This window comes from Grammomys surdaster, unplaced genomic scaffold, assembly GCF_004785775.1.
Source record: "Grammomys surdaster isolate TR1022 unplaced genomic scaffold, NIH_TR_1.0 165, whole genome shotgun sequence".
In the NCBI taxonomy this organism is placed as follows: domain Eukaryota; kingdom Metazoa; phylum Chordata; class Mammalia; order Rodentia; family Muridae; genus Grammomys; species Grammomys surdaster.
The window spans coordinates 12,916,302-12,937,112 of record NW_021604613.1 but is presented as its reverse complement, the minus strand read 5'-3'; the positions used below and the strand labels follow the sequence as shown (position 1 = coordinate 12,937,112).

General features: G+C 42.0%; 1 protein-coding gene across 3 annotated transcripts in view; it reads left to right on the top strand.

Annotated features, from left to right (window-relative positions):
- Als2 (alsin Rho guanine nucleotide exchange factor ALS2) overlaps nt 1-20,811 on the top strand; it is a 70,889-nt gene that overhangs the window by 31,904 nt on the left and 18,174 nt on the right. For all 3 annotated transcript variants that reach the window (XM_028765598.1, XM_028765600.1, XM_028765599.1), the window contains exons 9-21: nt 295-477; nt 3,885-4,056; nt 6,713-6,893; nt 8,643-8,708; nt 12,350-12,512; nt 14,651-14,782; nt 15,130-15,258; nt 16,088-16,158; nt 16,501-16,567; nt 16,978-17,180; nt 17,299-17,364; nt 18,591-18,689; nt 19,208-19,372. In XM_028765598.1, coding sequence (XP_028621431.1) covers nt 295-477; nt 3,885-4,056; nt 6,713-6,893; nt 8,643-8,708; nt 12,350-12,512; nt 14,651-14,782; nt 15,130-15,258; nt 16,088-16,158; nt 16,501-16,567; nt 16,978-17,180; nt 17,299-17,364; nt 18,591-18,689; nt 19,208-19,372 — 1,697 coding nt within the window. The remainder of the gene's footprint in view (nt 1-294; nt 478-3,884; nt 4,057-6,712; nt 6,894-8,642; nt 8,709-12,349; nt 12,513-14,650; nt 14,783-15,129; nt 15,259-16,087; nt 16,159-16,500; nt 16,568-16,977; nt 17,181-17,298; nt 17,365-18,590; nt 18,690-19,207; nt 19,373-20,811) is intronic.

The window sequence follows — 20,811 nt, the reverse complement described above, 5'->3', positions numbered from 1 at the left end:
ATAGGCTGTTAATGAACACCTACAAAAATAACATTAAAAACCAGGAGCTATGCTTTTTCCTTTCCATAGTCTACTTTTTCAGATTTTTTTAAGAGTCTAATTCAAGTTTAAAAGCTGAACATGAGGTGTCTTACTGTTGCTCTATTCTACAGTAGGTGGGTACATTGCTGGAAGAGGTCCACTCTCACAGGCAGGGCTAACTACCTCATGCTGGCTTAAGTAGTCTGTTCTGTTCCATGCAACTTGAGTTCTTTTTGGTTCCCTTGGACAGATGGTATCTTTCTGTCATTTCAGGTTAGCAATGAAAATGGAGTCTGGAGTGTAGCTGCAGGCCAAGATTATTCCTTGTTTTTAGTGGACACCGAAGACTTCCAGCCTGGATTGTATTACAGTGGCCGACAGGACCGTGCTGAAGGTGCCACCCTGCCAGAGGATTCCAGTGGTACAAAGACTCCAGTACTTCTCTCCTGTAGTAAGGTGAACTCCAGTAGGAATTGGATCCTAAGGCCCACATTCTGTAGCATGAGGAGTGTTTGAATGTTGCTGTGACTGTCCATGCAAAGCCCTTCTCACTCTTCCCTTCGCACTCTTCCTTTCCTGCTGTACTCTTCCCCACAGCACCCATCACCATGTAAAGTGCTGTGTGATGTTCTTGTCTGCTGGCTGCCCTACTGTAATGTGAGGGCCATGGGGGTAGGGCTTTGTGACTCCTCCATTCATCTCTGTGTCTGTGTATGCTGTTTTGTTATCTTGTTAAGGCAAGGTCTCGATAAGTATGCAGCCCAGGCTGGCCTGGAAGTTGCTGTGCAGAACTTCTGCCACCTTCTCCTGAGGACCTGGGATCCCTGGTGTGTGCTATCATGCTCCAGCAGAGTACATACTTTATATGCAGTTGTTGAGGCAGCACTCTCCAGGAGGAATACCACAGCTGTGCTTTTCTATTTGCTTGCTTTTGGTTGTGATGCTAGGATTGGAACTCAAGTTTGTGTGCATTGGAGAAGAACTCACCTCCTGAACTAACCCCTGGTGCCACCACCCGACACTCAGAGCTGTTTTTCTTTCATTTCTCTCTTGCTAAGCTAGTACTGGAACATAGTCATGCAGTGAAGTCTCCCAGAGCCCTCAGGTGAATTATATCAGAAGTTCTCTGTGTTAGTGGACAGAACTAACTTGAGGGTCCTGAGCTGAGCTCATAGAGAGGGTCCCAACAAGTTGCTGGCAGGACTTACCTTGGGCCTCTGTTCCCTTGGCTTTCATTTGTGCTAGCTTAGCTGCTTCTTTCTCTTTCCAAGATCCACATTAATATCTGCTTTTCTAATTCCTGCCTCATTTACTTACATATTTATACCATTAACTTGTTTCTTCTTTTCCCATTTTCAAGTAACTCACATCTTCACAGAGACATGTCAACAGAGGATATAGCCCTCAGTGCTGGTACATTCTAGATTTTCTATTCTCATTGAAAAATATGTTTTGTGGACTGTAGTTAGTCTTTGGCTTTCTTGTTAGTAAGCTCTGAATGTATTGAGACAAGACTTTAATTGCCAAAGACAGCATTGGCCAAGGTTTGGCTCTTGACCTACATGTAGTCTTTTTGTGGCATGATGATTGGTCCTGGGCAATAGCTGGCCTGTCACCACATGCCCTGTGAAAGACTTCAATCTCGATAAAGGATTAAAGGGATGAGGCTCTGGTGTATGTCACCAATTTCCTCAGAAGGCTAATATCCACAGTGTACAGCCTGCCTTCGTGGTTTAGTGAGGAAATGTGAATAAAGACATTGATTAATTTTATTCATACTAGGAAGGGCAAATGTAAAAAAAGTCCCTTTCAGAGAAGAACCTTAGCACATGCTAACTATAGACAGTTGTGGGTTACATGTCACATTCATCACATGTACAATGGGTAATGACCATATCAGGGTAAGTGGCACGTCCATCACCTTAGACATTCTTTTTGTGATAGGAACATTCAGAATCCTTTTCTACTGGCTATTTTGAGGTAGTCATATAATTCTTTTGTTTGTTTTGTGAGACAGGGTCTCTCTGCAAAGCCCTGGCTGTCTCAGAACTCACTATGTAGATCCTCCTGCCTCTGTTTCCTAAGTGCAGCATCAGACATTTTCTTCCTTCTTGCAGTTCCCGGTTTGCATTCCCCATCTCCTGACCTCACTCCCTTTGGTAACCACTGCTTTCTAGTCAGTTACTGAGGCCATGCTTTGTGTCTCTGCGCCTGATTGGTTTCACTCTCTGCCCTTCAGTCCTGGCCTTGCTTTTGCAAATAGCAAAAGTTCACTTTAGGGGCTGAATAGTATTCTATTAGATACACATTACTTACTTTCTTTATGCATATCTCTGACAAGGGGTGCCTATGTGATTCTGTATCTTGGCCATTGTGAATAGCATGTGACTACAGATACCATCTTGACATACTGATTTTAGCTCCTTTGGAAATACTGAGTAGTGGGGTTGCTGGATTGTGTAGAAGTTCTTTTTATAGGTTTGTTTGTTTGAGGGGCCACTATCCTGTTTTTTGTTTTTTGTTTTTGTTTTGTTTTTGCTAGCCATACTAATTTAAGTTCCTATCAGCAGTTGTAGGAGTACCTTTTTTTCCCATGTTCTTGTAAGTCCTTTATTGTTGTCTTTTTGGTGATGGCCAAAGTGTTTTCTGTTGGCCATTTGAGTATCCTCTGGGAAATTCTACTTAGGTCAGTTTCCCACTTTTCAACTGGATTATTTGGGGTTTTTTGCTCCTGAGATTATTCAGTTCCTTTTCCACTCAGGATATCACCCCTTCGTTGGATGAATAGTCCAAAGGCATTGTCTCCTGTTCTACAGATTGTCTTTTTACTTTACTGCTCCCTTCATCCTTGTCAGCTTTTCTGTGGCTGCTTGTGTTTTAAGGTCATATCCAGAAAAATCTTTATCCAGGCCAATATCTAGAAGCACTTCTGTGTTTTCCTTATTTTGTTTTTTGATTTTGATTTGTGAAGTAGAGTCTCATATTCAAGGCTGGTCTCAAATTGATCCTCTGTCTGGGATTGCAGCTGTGTGCCACCACACCAGTGCTTTTTTTTTTCTTTTTTCTTTTTTTCTTTTTTTCTTTTTCTTTTTCTTTTTCTTGATGCATGGTCTCACACTGTAGGCCAGACTAACCCAGAACTCAGTATGTAGCCAGGATGGCCTTGAACTGCCAGCATTCCTCAAGCTTCACCTGAATGTTGGAATTATAGGCCTAAGCCATCATATCTGGCCCTGTGTTGACACTTGTAAGAGATGAGACAGTACAGAGGCCTTGCTATGGCTCAGGGCTCCTCATTCTCACTAATCTTGTCTCATGTGAGTGAGTCTTGAGATGTATAACTCTTCTTTCCTTCTTTCTTTTTTCTCTCTCTCTCTTTCCTTCTCTCTTTTTTTCTTTCTTTTTGTTTTTGCTTTTTTTGATATAGAGTTTTCTTTGTAACTCTGACTGGCCCTCCAGGAATTCACTCTATAGACCAGCCTACCCTCACTCTCACAGAGATCTGCCTGGCTTTGCCTCCTTAGTGTTGAGATTAAAGGTCTCTGAGATATGCAGCTCTTATCATTTGGGTCTTTGTATGTCTAAGATATTTTGGAGACGAATAGAAGTAGGTGTATACAGTTACTCACATTGAACAGTGGTGTGTGAATACACCATCTCCACAGCAAATGAGGAGAGCTCTGATATGCACTGTTTTGTAAATCTTCACTTTTAAGCTGTTGGCAGTTCGATAACCTGCTTACCAGCTCCTGGGTATTCGAATCTTTAGCTCCTGTCTGCCACTGTGAGCCTATACAACATGCCAGATCAATGTCTATAAATCATATTTTATCTTTAATATTTTCATTTTCCACCTGTTTTAGCTTGGATATATAAGCAGAGTCACAGCAGGAAAAGATAGCTATTTAGCTTTGGCGGACAAGAACATCATGGGATACATTGCCAGTCTCCATGAGTTGGCTACTACGGAAAGACGGTTTTACTCAAAACTCAGCGAAATCAAATCACAGATACTTAGACCTCTTCTCAGTTTAGGTAAGTTGACATCTTCCACTGCCCACATCCCCAGATCACCAGGGCTCTCGTTTTAGTTGTTCTTTCTGTAGTGTCAAGAGCTTATTTGTTTGTTTGCTCATTTGCTTTTTAGACCGGGTGTTCTGTAGCCCAGGTTGGGCCCAATTCACTACATAGCTGACGAAGATCTTGAACTCTTGACCTTTTTGTCTTCACCATCCAGTTGCTGAGATTGCAGTTGCAAGCTACCATGCCTGCCTTTTTTGTGGTTGGTTGGTTTGTTTAAGGCCCAGGCTGACCTCAGTCTCACCATTACCTGGGGCTATAAGCCTGTGCCACTGTGCCTTGCTTTAAGAAAGCTGTTTGTGTTAATGGTTTATCCCACACAGCCCACCCCAGCCCCAAGTAATTTCACACCTACATGCCTGGGTGCCCCAACTCTGTCTTCATAGTCCCCTGAGCTCCTCTTCCTGTACTCACAGAGCCTTGAGCTTTAGGAAGATGTGGCTGAAGAGAAAAGTATCTTCTTTGGGAAGTTATCTTTAGAAACTAGACTTGAGCAATACTTCTGCATTCTAGTCCTTACACACTGTTTAACTTCCATGGATTTTTTTTTTCCTCCTAATTCTTTTCTTACAGTTCTTAGAATTGTATCATTCATATATATGAGTCAATTAACTAGATGTTTATTCAGTCACAGAGAAGAGTTAGAAGTGACACAGTTAGGCAGAGGAAGTAGTTCCCATAGCCCCTGGGATAGTGCCCCATCCTTGTCTCCAGGGTATTTGTGGTCTCTAGGATATTAGCAAGGCACACATAGTGAGGATTGGGAGCTGGGCCATATGATAAATCCCTGTCTCAGAAACAAACAACCTCTCAGCAAGCAAAACAACCTTTCCCTGGCCTGCCAGTTTTTCTAGGTTTGACCCTGTACACAGAAAACAGAGATGACGTTTTTCTCTTACTCTGTAGCCACTGTTAGGGCTCAGGATTTAGGCTAATGGTCATTTTTAGTAAGGAAGTGTGGGCTTGTGTGCTGAACTCATTCTTTCTAATGGAAAAATACCTTCTATAACAGCCAACTCAGCAAATTGCTTTTGTTTATTTGGATTTTATTTGTTCTTTAGTTTTTGAGTTAGGGTCTTATATAGTCCTGGTTAGCCCTCAAATCTCTAAAGATGACTGAACTCCCATTCCTCATGCCTTGCCCCAGTACTGCAGCTACAGGCTTGGACCACCTCTCCTGACTAGTGTAACCACATTTGGGAATATGGTCCTTATGTAACTTGAGGGTTTGCGTTTTATTTTTTTGTTTGTTTGTAATCTATTTTCCTTTGTAAGAGTTCTAGAGCCCCTTTTGTGTAAAACCTCCCTAGGATGGGCTCAGGAACTATGGGATTTAGGCAAGAGAAGGAAACAACGGGGACTTTCTGGGTAGTTCTAAAGAAAGGAGAGTCTCCTGTCTGACCAAGTCTTGGTTTCTCTGTTGGTGAATGAAATGAGGAACTGCAGCGTGGGAAAGTCAGATAATTAGCCGATGCCCTCTAAACTGAGAGTGACCTAGGCCACCTGAAGTGCAGGTTACCCGTGTGGTGAAGAGCTGGGCTTCTCCCTGGGCCAAGTGGACCAGCAGCTAGTGCGAAAAGTTTAAGATGCTAAGTAAGAGCTGAGTCCAAGCTGCGGTGTAGCTTAGTTGCTAGAGCGCTTACCTGGCATGATTGAGGCCCTGAGTCAGTTCCCAGCACTGCATAAAACAGGGCATGGTAGCATATACTTGTAACCTAGCTTATAGGAGGGAGAATCAGAGGATATGAAAGTTCAAAGTCATCTCAAAAAAGAAAAATATCTATTTGTAGAAGTGAATTTAATTCTTGGCTGCTACCCTGTTATCACTGTATGAAATTAAATTAAATTATTCACTTCTCTCTTTTTGTTTTACATTAACTATTTTCAAAATTTAACAGGTATTAGCTTCACTGGGTCTCTTTTTTTTTTTTTTTTTGGTTTTTCAAGACAGGATTTCTCTATGTAGTCCTGGCTGTCCTGGGACTCACTCTGTAGACCAGCCTGGCCTCGAACTCAGAAATCCGCCTGCCTCTGCCTCTCAAGTGCTGGGATTAAAGGTGTGCGCCACCATTGCCCGGCCATTTTGGCTGTTATTAAAAACAAAACAAAACAAAAACACCTGGGAAACTTTTAAAAGAATCATCCATCCTGAGTTGCTAAAACCAAATCTACTGAATCAGAGACCTGACAGTTCCTATGGATAAGGTCGTGGGTATGGCTTATGTGCACATGAGTGCAGAGGTGTACTGAGCCCAGAGGAGAACATTGGGTTCTTCTCTGTCACTATCTATCCTACTCCTTGATTCAGGGTCTCGTACTGAACCTGGAGCTCACTAGTTTTTAGCTAGGCTGGTGGCAGCAAGTTCTGGGATCCGCCTGCCGCCTCACTTCCATTTCCCACTTGAGTCTGTGGGCCAGGTCTTCCTGCTTGCATAGCTTGTGTACTTTTACCTACTGAGCCATCTCAGGGATTACTGAAGTTGATTTTTGTAACATTTTTGGAAGTGATTTGGGTTCCATAGATTAGAATTTATTTCAACAGAGTTAAGTATTCTCAGAGAAAACTTATAAGAAAGCATTTGGTTTTCATGTTGTTATCATTTTGTTGCAGAAAATTTGGGCACTGTGACCACTGTCCAGCTGTTGCAGGAAGTCGCCAGCAGGTTTAGCAAGTTGTGTTACCTTATTGGGCAGCATGGAGCCTCACTAAGCAGCTACCTGCAGGGTGTGAAGGAAGCCAGGAGCCTGGTCATCATGAAGCATTCGAGTCTTTTCTTGGACAGTTACACAGAGCAAGTATCAGTCCCATGTCATGTTCAGTCTCCTCAGCAAGGGGAATCTGCATGGGTCCTCCGTCAGGGGAGAGGGGCAGGAACAGTGCTGCTAGGCGGTGGAACTGAAAAGCAGTGTTTAACCATAGCCAGTGATAGCTCTGCAGTCCTCAAGTTCAGTCTTCTTCCTTAAGGGGAAAGGTTAACAACAAGGAGTTTTCATATTCCCTTCTATGTTCAACAGCAAGTGATAGCACACTTTATTTACACACAATATTCTGTCATATGACTGTTTACTTTGTTTATTTAAGTAAATTATACCCAAGTATTAGGAACAAACTTATTTACAGAGCAGCTGTGAGTGTGAAGTTGTTCTGAGCCTGCTTTTTACTGCTGTGTGATGGGACACTCTAGCTACATTTAACATAACCGTGCTTTCTGAATGACACCAAGGATGGCTGACTACTCAAGGTTCTTTTCATGTTTTGTAAGAAAAATATGCCAAGTATATTTGTAAACTTAAGCCATTTCTCGGTTTTTCTTGATTTGTATTTTGGTATCATGATTAAGGCATTAATTTAGTTGTTATTTTAAAGTAGACCAGATGATACTGTTGGTCTGAAGTATGTGTTGTTGATTTATTCTCCATCCATCTGATAGAAACTGACTCAGTGTCACCAAGTGCCAGGCCCTGCACAGAGTTACAGCATGGGGTCAGTGAGAAGCACCTGTTGCCAGGGAGTTCCTGCCATGCCCGTGTTTTTCTTGGGTTATAAATATCCCAAGGACTAATGTACACGTGTTTATTATCGAAAGCTATGGGCAATGCTAATCAAAGGATAATTAAAGTTGCCCTTTCCCCCCCACCGGTTGAAATAACCTCCTGCAATTACCTTAGTATTTTCCTTTCAGACTTAGTATAAGTGACTTCAGCCCTAGGCAAATTAAATTTACTGGAAGCTGTTGTCTAGGAAGAAATATCTTTACTTTATTCTTCTAACTCATCAAACATTAAAAAATGATAGAACTTGACACTAATTTATTTTTACAATTAGACATTGTTATTTGTGTGAAGTTTCAGCTTTTATTAGTGCAGTTTTCTGTTTTTGTCTTGTATTTACCACCATACCTCCATTTTTTTCTATTATGGCCTTTTGCTTTAAAAAGCAGTTTTTGATGCCTTGGGCTACTGTTTAAAATGGAATAGTTATTCCTACAGGTAGGATAAATGAAACTAATTTACATCTTAAAGGATTCTACCACCGGGGCTCCTTTTTCATAAGACTCTCTGTCTCTGTCAGTATCAGTTGCTTGCTAGCCCAGGAGTATGAGGGAGTGTTCCTGATCAGAGCAGCTTGCTTCCCTCCATTCGCTCCAGAGCACTGGCTGCATTCTACTCTTGGCCTTCCTCACCCCCAGTGTAGCCTTCACCATTCATTTTCTCAAGACTTAATTGGAGAACTTGAAATGAAGATTAAATTTTCATTAAAAATCCTCCAGTTTCAACCATGTTTTCTCTGGCTTGTTAGGTTAGCAAGTGCCACCTGCCAGGCAGGTCTGAATGGCACAAGTGCTTTTGCAATCCCTGTATGTTAATGTCCCTACTGACCTTGCATCGGTCACTCCCCTGCTGAGTCTCCCTGTTGTCTTCTCTTTAGCACTGAGGTCACAAAGTATTCCAGTTCATGAGGAGGATTTCAGAAGTGTCTAGACGTGCATTGAAACTTCACTCCATCACTAATGCCTATGTGTCTGGTTTTTCCACCCAAGGTACTGCACATCAGTTTCAAATTTCCTGGTTATGGGAGGATTCCAGCTTCTTGCCAAGCCTGCCATGTAAGTAATCTACACCTTTCAGTTATCCTTCTCACAGCCATAGATTACAGGTTTTCAGTTCTTGTTTTGTTTTTGTTTTATTTTTTCTGTTTTTGTTTAATTTTTTAGAGTTTCATACAAAATATTTTTAATCATATTCTTTACCCTTCCCAAGCGTCTCCCTGATTGTTGTGTGTGTACTGTCACATTGTCTGTGAGTTCATGTGTTTATCAGCCCTGTTACGTCTGGAAGATGGTGTTTCCTTGAAGTCACCACCTTGGAATTAAAATCTTTCTGCCTCCTCTTCTGCATCGATCCCTGAGCCTTGAGGGAGGAGTGTGATAAAGGCATCCCGTTTAGGCTTGAGTGCTCTTTTACTCTGCATATTGTCCACTTGTGGATCCGTGTTAAATTAATTACCATGTACTGCAAGTAGAAGCTTCTCTAATGAGGGCTGAGCAATGCACTGATCAGTGGGTATAGCAGTGTGTCACTAGGAGTTGTTTTATTGCCACATTCATTTAGCAGAATAAGAATAGTAGGCTTTCCTTATCTATGCTCAGGTTCTTGACCTCATTAACAGTGGCACGCTATATAGGTTCCATCCTGTGTAGTAAGCCTTAAATGCAACTAAAAAGAAATGTGGTTATCTCATAACACTGTGCCACTGTTGCAGCAGTGAGCGTGCCTCGTAGGCCCATCACTACTGTTGTAGCTTGTTCTTGGTACTGAGGGTTTTATTTGGTAGCATATGATGTCTAGTTGGGGTATTGTCTTCCCCACTACATGATAACTTCATTTGGACTCATTTTATACATATTAGGAAGCTTCTACAGTGGTAGGCTTCCATATCTTAGATTATATTCTATAGTTTGGTGTTTGGGAGTGCCATGGGAAGTGTTGGCATGGACATTTATTTACCCATTGAATCAAAGTGTAGAGTTTCATTAACATAACAGGACAGGGCCTGTTAGCCCTGACTGTCACTAGGTGTAGTAGTGTTCTCAAAGAGCACTGAAGTCAAAGGTGTAAAACCACCCTTCTTCAGCACTGCTTTTTGCTAGATGCTTTGGTCAACTCTTTTCACAGCAGGAAGCCGACTTTGTTTCCATCTGAATGTTTTCTCCCCTTTTGGTAAAGAGCAGATAATGTCTGTGATGGTCCCAGAAAAGCCTATCTCACACAGCGTATTTGCATGTAGCCTTTAGATGGATCTAATAGTAAGGCAAACTGAAGCATTCTATATTTTGGTAGAAAATATTTCAAGTATTCAGTCACCACCCACACTTCCCAGGTCTGGCTGGGTAGCTCATGTTCTCCCGATGTTGATGGATGTTGGTGTCACTCTGGGTTTGTTAATCTAACTCTTCTTTTCTGACCTTTGCACTTTTTAGCATTACTAGACATAGAATGAGTTCAGGTGCTTTCTCTCCTCTTCTGCTTTCTGGAATAGTTGGTACTAGTCAGGGGTTGCCTGTATTCTGAAGATTGGGTAGAATGTATCTGTGAAGAACTGTGTACCCTGCAATAGCAGTGTTTACTATGGGGATTTTCAAACCTACTAGTATGGTTCTGTATTGCGTAGGCCTGTCTGGGGCTCCTTCTTTGAAAAGCTGCTCGTTTCATCCGCTCTGCTCTGCTAACCTCTAGCATTGTCCCCATGCTGTCACCGTGTAGCTGCAGGTCTCCTTCTCCTGTTCATCGCTGTCACTTTTATTTAGTTGTTTGTTTTTGTGAACCAATGACTTTTGTTGGGATTACTTAATAGCAATATGAGTGAAGAGTTACATACAGAAGCAGAAATGACTCAAAGACAGCTGCATTAACAAAGCCCCTCCCAGCACAGGTGACATTTGACAAAGCTGAGAACCTGGAGCCCACTGCACAGCCTGCAGGCAGCTCAGCAGGTTGGAGAGTGTCCTTTCCAAGTGACTCTAGTGTAAACCTCTTTCAGGCAACTGGTCTGGTCTCAAGAGTCTTTACAACTAAACTTATTTATTCCTGGGAAGAAGGGGCCTGGAGAATCTGGTCAGTTTTAGGTACTTCCTGCAAGTATTTGGACTCTTGCTTGGGATCTTCCCTGCAGGGTGCAATGTTTCAGTCTCACAGGAAACTGCTGCATGACACTTTACTCTTCTTCCAGCTTCTAGATTCTTCTGTCCCTTCTTCCTCAGTGATCCCTCAGCCTTGGAGGGATGACTGTAAATAAATATCCACCTACAGGTAAAAATTAGGCCACTATGCCCCAGCAATGGCTATTTGTTTTGTTCTCTATGATTGGAGGCTGACAGCATGGGGCTCTCTTTCCTGGCTGGAGTCTAGTTTATTTATTTATAATTTTCAAATTATAATCAATCTTGTCAGAAGTTTGCTTCTTTTTAATATTTTCAAAGAGTGGTTGCTGTTTCTCATTTTGTAAAAGGTTATATTAGCATATATTAATTATACATAATAAAAATTTATTACAGCATGTACATATATGTGTAGACTGTATTTTGATCCCATTTCCCTCTCTTCCCACACCCTCTATCCCTTCCTCTTCTCAATTACTACCCTTCCTCTTTCATGGCCCTTCTTTTTGGTTTTTCGAGACAGGGTTTCTCTGTATAGCCCTGGCTGTCCTGGAACTCACTCTGTAGACCAGGCTGGCCTCAAACTCAGAAATCCGCCTGCCTCTGCCTCCCAAGTGCTGGGATTAAAGGCGTGCGCCACCGCAGCCTGGCTCATGGCTCTTTTTTTAAATGTTATTTTTAATTGTTTTCATGTCTTTCCTTTTGTTCCAGTGTTATTGTTAAGCTTGCTTTTACCAGGAGCATGGTTATTCCAGGGCATCTTACTAGTGACTGACTATACCACTGAAGAAAGTGCCTCTCCCTCCATAGTAACCAACCTTCAAGAGTCCTTAGGGAAGGGCGCAGACTCTTGTTTTACATTTCATCAATTTCTCTTGATTCATTTGTGTTCACCTACTAGTTTTTCAGATTCATAAATTTAGAGTTTGTTAATTTATTATTATTATTTATTATTATTACTATTATTGAGACAGGGAGGCCCAGGCTGGGTTTCGGCTTGCTGTGTAACTGAGGTTCTCCTTAAACTCCTGACCCTGCTGCCTCTTCCTCCTGACTACTGGGATTACAGGTGTGTATCACCACACCTGGCTTGTCTTAGTCCTGCAATTATAATCCAGTGGTCAGCTTGTGTTGACAGTGGAAGGGAAGGAAGAACTTGGAAGTATTTGGTTCCATGCTAGTACTTTGAACAAGGAGCTTGCTTTTCCACTGGAGTTTCTGGAGCAGTGGCCAGACTTGCCAGATTCCTTTGACTTTGAGCTGTGAAAATAGCAGAATAGTGTCATTTGTCATTTATCCCCTTAAACAGTGAAATGCCTGACTCATTTCCTAGAACGTGGGGAAGGATCTGTTACTAACCATTTCTTTTATGTTGCTACCATTGCTATACTTTGCACTTTAAAGTCCTATTTTACAGGTAAAAATATTATAATTCTGTTATTCATATCTGGGTCATGTTATTGTATCTATATTCATTTTATAACACCTAGGCAGTCCATTCAGAACAGTTACTGCAGTGACATTTTCTGTCATATCATTCATACCATTCATACCAGATGATCCACTGATTCTTTTTCCCGCTTTTCCAGTGATTTTCTAAATAAAAACCAAGAACTCTTGCAAGATTTGTCAGAAGTGAATGATGAGAACACTCAGTTGATGGAAATACTAAATACACTGTTTTTCTTGCCAATCAGACGACTTCATAATTATGCAAAAGTTTTGCTAAAGCTCGCTACTTGCTTTGAAGTGGTAAGTTTCCTATGTGCCTTTCTGAATGCCTGGGAAGCCAAAGTAGTTTGTTTGGATTAAGTCACCTTAACATGTTGAGCCCCATTAAGTTAATATTTATGTGTGTTTAATTAAGATTTCTTTCTCTGTGAATTAGTAGACATAGAAAGGATAAGCGGGCTAGAGCGAGCTTGTTTTCCACACTGTGGATTTGTTTCTGCTCAGGACCTTATTCAGACCATGTTCTCTTGTGGATCTGTGAAAGCCCACAGTGAGAGCTGCTCCTTCATTGTGTCAGGGGGTGCAGTTCATGCTGACTCTGAGTCGCATCAATTCTGGAGGGGAGGGAGAGGAGGCGTTACTGAGGTGCAGTTGCCAGCTGGCCTGGGTTCTTAGTAGAGTCATGCCAGGAAATGTGATTTCACTTTGTTTCCAGAGAAACTGTACCAGCCCCGAGGTCCCTTAAATCCTTCACATCCTGGTCTGCCTCCTGATCTAGGCTGACTGCAGGCCACAGTGGAGGGACTGATCAGAGCTTCTCCTTGAGATCCTCCTGTGGTCTTGTAGGGTTTTCTTTTTTCAGTCTGGTTCCAGTTTTAACTTAAAACTGTTGTAGGCTAACCATGCAAGTTTGAGCAACCAGAACACAATGGGCTACAGACTTCATCTCAGTCAATAAAGAAAAAAATCGTTACTAGATCAGATTAGAATTGTTTGGAAAATTAGGGTGTGGGGGGCACTTGTTTGCAATCCCAGCACATGAAGGGCTGAGAGGCAGAAGGATGAAGAGTATGAGGCCAAACATGGTAACACCTTGTCCAAAAAAACTCTGTAACTAGCCTGCAGGGCTAATTCTGAGAACGAGGAGTCCGTTTAGTTGGCCATCAAGGCCCACATAGTAGACACCCTCTTCTGTTTTTAGTGTTTCTCTCCATCTGGTTTGTCATCCCAGGGTGTTGTTCATGTGCTTGGCATATCCTTCTGGAAATACAGCTAACCCTGCCTTTAGTCTGGCAGCCTTCGATACCTGTGTCTACAGACACAGCAAAATACATGGAGACATGTGTTTGTAATTTTGAGCCTGACAGTTTCTCAATACTTAAATATTTTTCTGATGAGAAAAGTACCAATGCTATTTTTTAGTGTATGAAAGATATCATTTGGATGGTGTATATAATTTAGTATTTTTCAAATGCTCAGACCACAGTGTTACAGAATCACATATTCAAAGCCAAGGTAGACCTGTAGATTTTAACACAGTAAGAATTTTTATATTAAGTTGTTAATGACATTTATTATTTAAATTTATTTGACTGTATATGTATGTGTGTGTGTATGTGCGCTCGCGTGTGCAAGTTGAAGTTAGAGGACAATTTGGCAGGAGTTAATTCTCTCCACCAAGTGGGCTCCGGGGTACAGGGTTGGCTGCAAGCGGTTTCTCCCACTGAGCCATAGCATCAGCCTAATTAGTTAATTTAATATAACAGTAGAAACATTGATTGCCAGTGTTCCAGATTACAGATTGCAACACCCTTTAGGAAACTACTGGTTAGCAAGTTTTTTAAAATATGTACCAGGAGAGTATCCACAGTTATTTGAAATGGCTATTAAAATACTCCATTTTCAAACTAGCTATCTTTATAAAATCAAATTTTCTATGTTTGTTTCTACTAAGCAGTATAACATAACAGATTAAAAGCACAGCACAGCTGTTATCTTAATGATAACGGGACTCTTAAAGAGTGTGAGCCAGGGCCGTTTTTCTCAGTTAAAACTCTTCATGGTTTGGGAAATGACAGTTGTTATTTATAATCTTGTTTGAAGTGAATTAATAAGTTTTATATTATTTGTATTTTCTCACATGATAGTATCGTTAGATCCAGCCTACCTGTCCAACACCAACAGACCCTGAGAACAAAGCAAGAGGCTACTGCCTCTGAGTCCTGCAGTTCTGCAGCTCTCTTCCCAGGACTGTTGCCAGTGTCTGCCCCTGTTCACACGCACTCTACTGGAGTACTCTGAGATCAGCTTGTTCCCTGGCTCCCTTTACTGTGCCACCTGTGTTCTCAGGCTGAATCATCTTCCTGGGTTGACTGTGACTCGTCTGAAGTTCGTGAACAATGTTTTACGCACTTACCTTTTTATTCATTGGTCTCTAGACATCTCCAGAGTATCAAAAGCTGCAGGATTCCAGTTCTTGTTATGAGTCTCTTGCTCTCCATCTTGGCAAGAAGAGGAAGGAAGCAGAGTACACACTGAGCTTCTGGAAGACCTTTCCTGGAAAAATGACGGTAACCCTGCCCACTGTTGCTGCTTTCTCCAGCCCTCCTTTCTCTGCTCCTCGATTGTTGGTAGCAGTAGCTAGCATTGGATGATGCATTTCTGAGAATGCAGTCATGAGTGTTCTGAATCCTCACACCTTCCCTGGTTCTCAGGAGTCCTCTGCAGCCTTTGCCCTTTGGTTTGCTTGCTATTGTTTTATTCTCTTGTGTGTTCCTCAAATGTAGTTTTAGGAAAAATCTGATGCAGCAATAAACTATGACTAAAAGGTTCCCCTAAGTATTTCTTAAATCTTGTTCATCCTCTTTACACTGAAGTAAGTCTGAGGGCTCACTGAAGTTTATTCCCTCGCTTGTAGGATTCCTTGAGGAAACCAGAGCGCCGGCTGCTCTGTGAGAGCAGTAACCGAGCCCTCTCCCTGCAGCATGCTGGCAGGTTTTCTGTGAATTGGTTCATTCTCTTCAATGACGCCCTGGTCCATGCTCAGGTAGGCTGGATTCTTAGCCAAAAAGAGGCCTTGGGAAGTGGACAGTTGTGAGCTGCTTCATGATGGGCTGTGTTGAAAATGTGGTATTGGGCACTTTCACTGTTACACAAATGTCAGTGTACTCATAGAAATCTGGAAGGTATAGCCTACTGTAGACCCAGGCTATCCAGTACAGCCTGGTGCTGCCAGGCTATGACCCACACAGCAGGTTATTGTACTTGAAGATTGTTAGCAGTCATAACACAATGGTAAACGTTAGTGCATCTGAATATATATAGACACATGAGTGTGTGGTGTACTATGGTAGCTATGAGATCACTAGGCAAAAGGAATTCTCTAGTGTTGCTTTTGGGACTGTCATTGTATTGTGACTGATAATGGTACCATATAGCACATGGCTGTATACTGTCAACTTCTGCTAGGCATTGTTGTGATTTACTTGTAATTATTGAATAAGAGAATGTTTAGTTATCTCCTCTAGTGTTCACTGTATATGAACTTTTGTTTCTTTTGTTTTGTGGTTGCTAGTTGGGGTTGAATGCAGGAACTCTTAAAAATGAAACACCTCCTCTCTCTTTAAGCTGCATGCTGAGCCAATTTTTTTTTTCTAGCTTGCGAATGAATGTCAGCCATGTTAAGGGTCCTTGTATCAGAGATACAAGACCCACCAGAGGTGGCGATGTGCTGGTGATATAGCAGAGATGATGCCACCCACCAGTTCTTAATTGTCTCAAGGGGCATGTACTATAATGCCGTGAAAAGACTTACTAGAGACCTGAGGGTGGTGGGTGGTGTGGACTCACAGATGTGCCTTCATGTTCTCCTTCAGTTCTCCACCCACCACGTGTTCCCTTTGGCTACACTCTGGGCAGAGCCACTTTCTGAAGAAGCGGGTAGCGTGTGAGTGCTTCTTCTCCTACTTCTATTTCCTTAAGTGGGGTGATCAGGTTTGGAAGCTGGCTTCTCATCCTCACTTCCCAACACATAGTTGTAAAGTGCCCCTTAGTAATAAAATGTCCTGTCTGAGGACCATGGTGAGCAGCAGGTGGACATCCCCATGGCTTGCATGCTGTGGTGACAGAGTGCTGTTACTCTGTATTTTGTCCCTTGTGTGGAGCTCAGATTTAAAGCAGGAGCCCTTATGCTAGTTCTCTTCTCCCCGTGGGGTGAGGGAGGAGCGGCGAGGGGAAGGATGTCTGCTATTGCTGGATCTGTTGGTGCTTATCTATGTGAACATTTTAGGAATGGCTTAAAGATAACCACACCTGAAGAACAGTTCACGCTCATTTCTTCAACACCCCAGGAAAAGGTTAGTGATTGATTTTAACTTTGGCCTTTTCTGTCTTTTATGTTAGTAGAAAAGAAATAAATGTTGCTTCATTAATAACCATTAAATCAAAACTAGATTTTTGCCTTTTTGTTTTGTTTTCCTGAAACAATTTTGTCATGTAGCCCTGGCTAGCCTTGAATTCTTTTTGCACTAAACTGTCTAGTGTCAGGAGTACCGGAGTACTCCATGATGCCTGATTGTTCTTTGTGATTCTATCTATCTATCTATCTATCTATCTATCTATCTATCTATCTATCTATCTATCTATCAATCATCTATCTATTTATAGGTAGAGTCTTACTCTGTGGTCCAGGCAAGCTTACTATGTGGTTCACATAGTGTAGTGCTGGATGGGTTATTGCTTGCTGACATGGGCTTTTTGCTTCTAGACCAAGTGGCTTCGGGCTATCAGCCAAGCTGTGGATCAGGCTTTGAGGGGGACGTCTGATTTCCCACTTTACGGAGGTGGCAGCAGTGTTCAGAGACAGGAACCACCCATCTCAAGAAGTGCCAAATACACTTTCTACAAGGATACTCGCCTAAAGGATGCCACTTACGATGGGCGCTGGCTTTCAGGGAAGCCTCATGGCAGGTGAAGAATGCTTCATATTTGTTTCCAGGGAAGGAAGGGTGACAGTCACATGATGGCAAGAACATTGATTATCTGAAGCATTAGTGGACAGTTATTACTTTTTGCTCATGCCTTGCAGGGGTGTTCTGAAGTGGCCTGATGGAAAGATGTATTCTGGCATGTTCAGGAATGGCCTGGAAGATGGGTAAGCATACGGCTTAAGTCAGAGAGTAATTTAAATCTGGTCACAAGTTACTCAGTGTTGGGATGGTTTTCAGACAAGCAGTTGATTTGTGTTGTGTAGGCATGGAATGCGGTGTTAGGATTCACGTGGAAGATATAGGGCTTGTAGACATGGAGGATATTTATGTCAGCCAGGTGACACAGCAGTGTCACTTTACACAGAGGACATAGAGACATTTTATTTTCAGTGGTTTTACAGAAATACCCGCCCCATCTCCTCCCTCTCCTCCCCCAGCTTCCTGTGTTGAGGATGGACTCTAGGGTCTCAGGAATGCTGGGCAAATGCTCTACCACTGAGCTGTGCCTTTGGCCTGCTTTTAAGTAACTTCAAATTTGTTTCCCTGTTAAAAGGGGAATTTTGCAGTGACATTATTGTAATAATACTCTACTGACATCAATTTTGGATAAGTTTGTTCTGTTTTTTGAGAGGGTTTCTCTGTGTAGCTCTGGTGTCCTGGAACTCACTCTGTAGACCAGGCTGGCCTTGAACTCAGAAATCCACCTCCCTCTGCCTCTCAAGTGCTGGGATTAAAGGCGTGCGCCACCACCGCCCAGCTGTTTTCTTTTTTTGTCATATTCATTCATTCATTATGTGTAATGTATGTGTCTGGGTACACATGTGCCATGCCCCATGGGTGACTAGAGGACAACTTTGACATCCAGTTCTCTCCTTCCACTATGTGAACAGAAGATTTTAATTTGGGCCACCAAGTTGACAGCAGGTAGCTAATGCTTTTACCCACTGAGCCATCTCATGGCTCATCTCGTTAGATTTTCTAACATTCCAAATATATTTACAAGAAAAATTTATGGCAGTTAAATATTTTGTGTCCTCTTAAAGAAAAAATTATCTTACTATTAAAAGATATATAAAGCAGAGAAGTTAATGTACATGAGTGATAATGTCAAATTTTGTGATTTTAAGATCTTAAATAGGTTTAGAAGGAAAGGGGACTTTGTATTGTCTGTCTTACTCTACCTACTAGAGAGATGAGACAGCATGAGCTGTTGTCTACCGTGACTTACCCAGAGGGATGCTGTGAAGTCGTAAGAAGACAGGCAAGAGCACAGGCGCCCTGCTCTTCATTAGCTTTAGAATAAAGCGTCTCCAGGGACTCAGGAGCAGGCCTGGGGGCCACTTTGCTCAGACTTTGCATCTGTGCATCTTCTTTTTATTCTCCCTGGCAGGTACGGTGAATACAGAATCCCTAACAAGGCCCTGAACAAAGACGACCATTATGTAGGCCATTGGAAAGAGGGGAAAATGTGTGGACAAGGAGTCTACAGGTAACAACCTGCATCTCAAAGGTTGCTGGTCTCATTCCGCCTCTTCAGAGATCCGTGTAGAGCTTAAGCTTGTGCGGACAGAATTTCTAAGGAGTAGATTTTATCTTTTTATTACCCAAAACTGAGTGCAAAGTCGTCATTGAACGAGCATCCTTTCCTCTTTGGCATGATGATATTATTAAATGTGGCTCACATCTCCATTGTACCTGTAGAATAAACCCTGATTTTGTACACAAGTCTTACCTAGAAGTCTGTTTCTTTACTTGACTATAATCTAGAGAAAACTTTATGCCTTCTTCCTCCTCATTGATAGCTCATTATTTTATTCCTATAAGAGACTAAACACATTTTTCATGTTAATGCAAAATATTATTCATGTTATCTTTGATTTTTGGGGCTCAGTTCTTGAAACTAGAGGGTTTTTGATTTTTTAATGCTCAATAATGGTAAACATAATTATAGGTACCCATAAGCCCTTTGTAATGTGCATGTTATCTTTCTGTTCTTTCCAACCACAGCTATGCCTCTGGTGAAGTGTTTGAAGGCTGCTTTCAAGATAACATGCGCCATGGGCATGGTCTTCTCCGGAGTGGAAAGCTGACGTCTTCTTCGCCTAGCATGTTCATTGGCCAGTGGGTAATGGATAAGAAAGCAGGATACGGTGTCTTCGATGATATCACCAGGTACAGCACTCTGCTTCTGTCTCAGTGTGTACAGTGTGTACAGTGTGTACAGTGTGTACGGTGTGTACGGTGTGTACGGTGTGTACAGTGTGTACAGTGTGTACAGTGAGAAGATAATGTCCCTACCCCTCACGCTATTTCCTTACACATGTGTGCACGTGTGTACATGCATGCCTGTGTAATATGAGTACATTGTCTGAGGAGGACAGAAGAGGCCATTGGATAATACTCTGGAGCTGGAGTTACTAGTGGTTGTGAGCTGCAGATGTGGGGGGTGGGAACTGAACTCTGGTCCTCTGTAAGAACAGTACAAGCTTTTTATTGCTGAGCCATGTCTCTAGCCCCCGATGATGAAGACTTGAACGTCTTACACTCAAGAAGCACCAACTGCAGCGTCTTAATTTGACAGCATTAAGGAAACGTTTTGGTTTGGGATGGTGACACTTAGAGGTGTGTGCTTGTGTTCCTAGCTGAGAGAAGCTGAGGCAGGAAGATCTAAAGTTTGAGGCCAGCCTGGGCAACATAGTGAGACTTAGTTCACTTCACCCAGCACACCAATGAAAAGAAAAAGAGAACTTACCATAAAGAAACAGTTGTCAGGAATCTTTTTTTTTTCCCCTTATGGGCCAAACAATAAACTACTTCACAAAGTCAGGAACATTCAAAATTCACATGGATATTGTTTTTTTTTTTTTTTTTCCCTACGTTTTTACATATACAAAGGTTTTACTGCCTCAAAAAAGCTTCCAAATCTTTTAATTAATTAACTAGTTGATTAATTAATTAATTTTACTTGATCAGCTGTGTAGCCCAAGGTGGTCTCAGATTCCTTACACAGTCAAGGATGAACCTAAATTTTAGACCCTCCACTCTCTATCTTCTAAGTGCTAGGATTACAGGTGTATGCCACCATGCCTGGTTTATGCAGTCCTGAAGCTCAAAAACACAGCTTTGGGTGTGCCAGGCAAGCGTTCCACCAACTGACTTATATCCTGTGCCTTCCATATCTTTATTATACAGAAAAAAACCTTTACTGAAAGTCAGTAGGAAGTAGGAATGGCAGAAGGGATCAGTGACAGACCAGCACCATTGGGGCTGGACATTGACTGTGTTAAATATAGTACCTCTTCCTGTCATGCTCACACACCAGGAGTTAAGCCCACCTCCTTAAATTCAGGTAACCAAGCCTTAGAGAGCAGTATTACTCTTTTGCTCTCATATTTGATTTGGTCTAATTTACTTTGGATTTAATGTACTACCCCTCTTTATGTTAAGCACCATAGCTTCTGTAATATGGGAATTTTTTGTGTTTTTTTTGTTTATTTGAGTGAGTTGAGGATAGCCTTAAAGCTAGCCTTGAACTCCTGATCCCCTCTCCCATTCCTCTCATTATATTAGGATTATAGGCATGTGCCACCAGGTTCTGTCATCATGTGAAT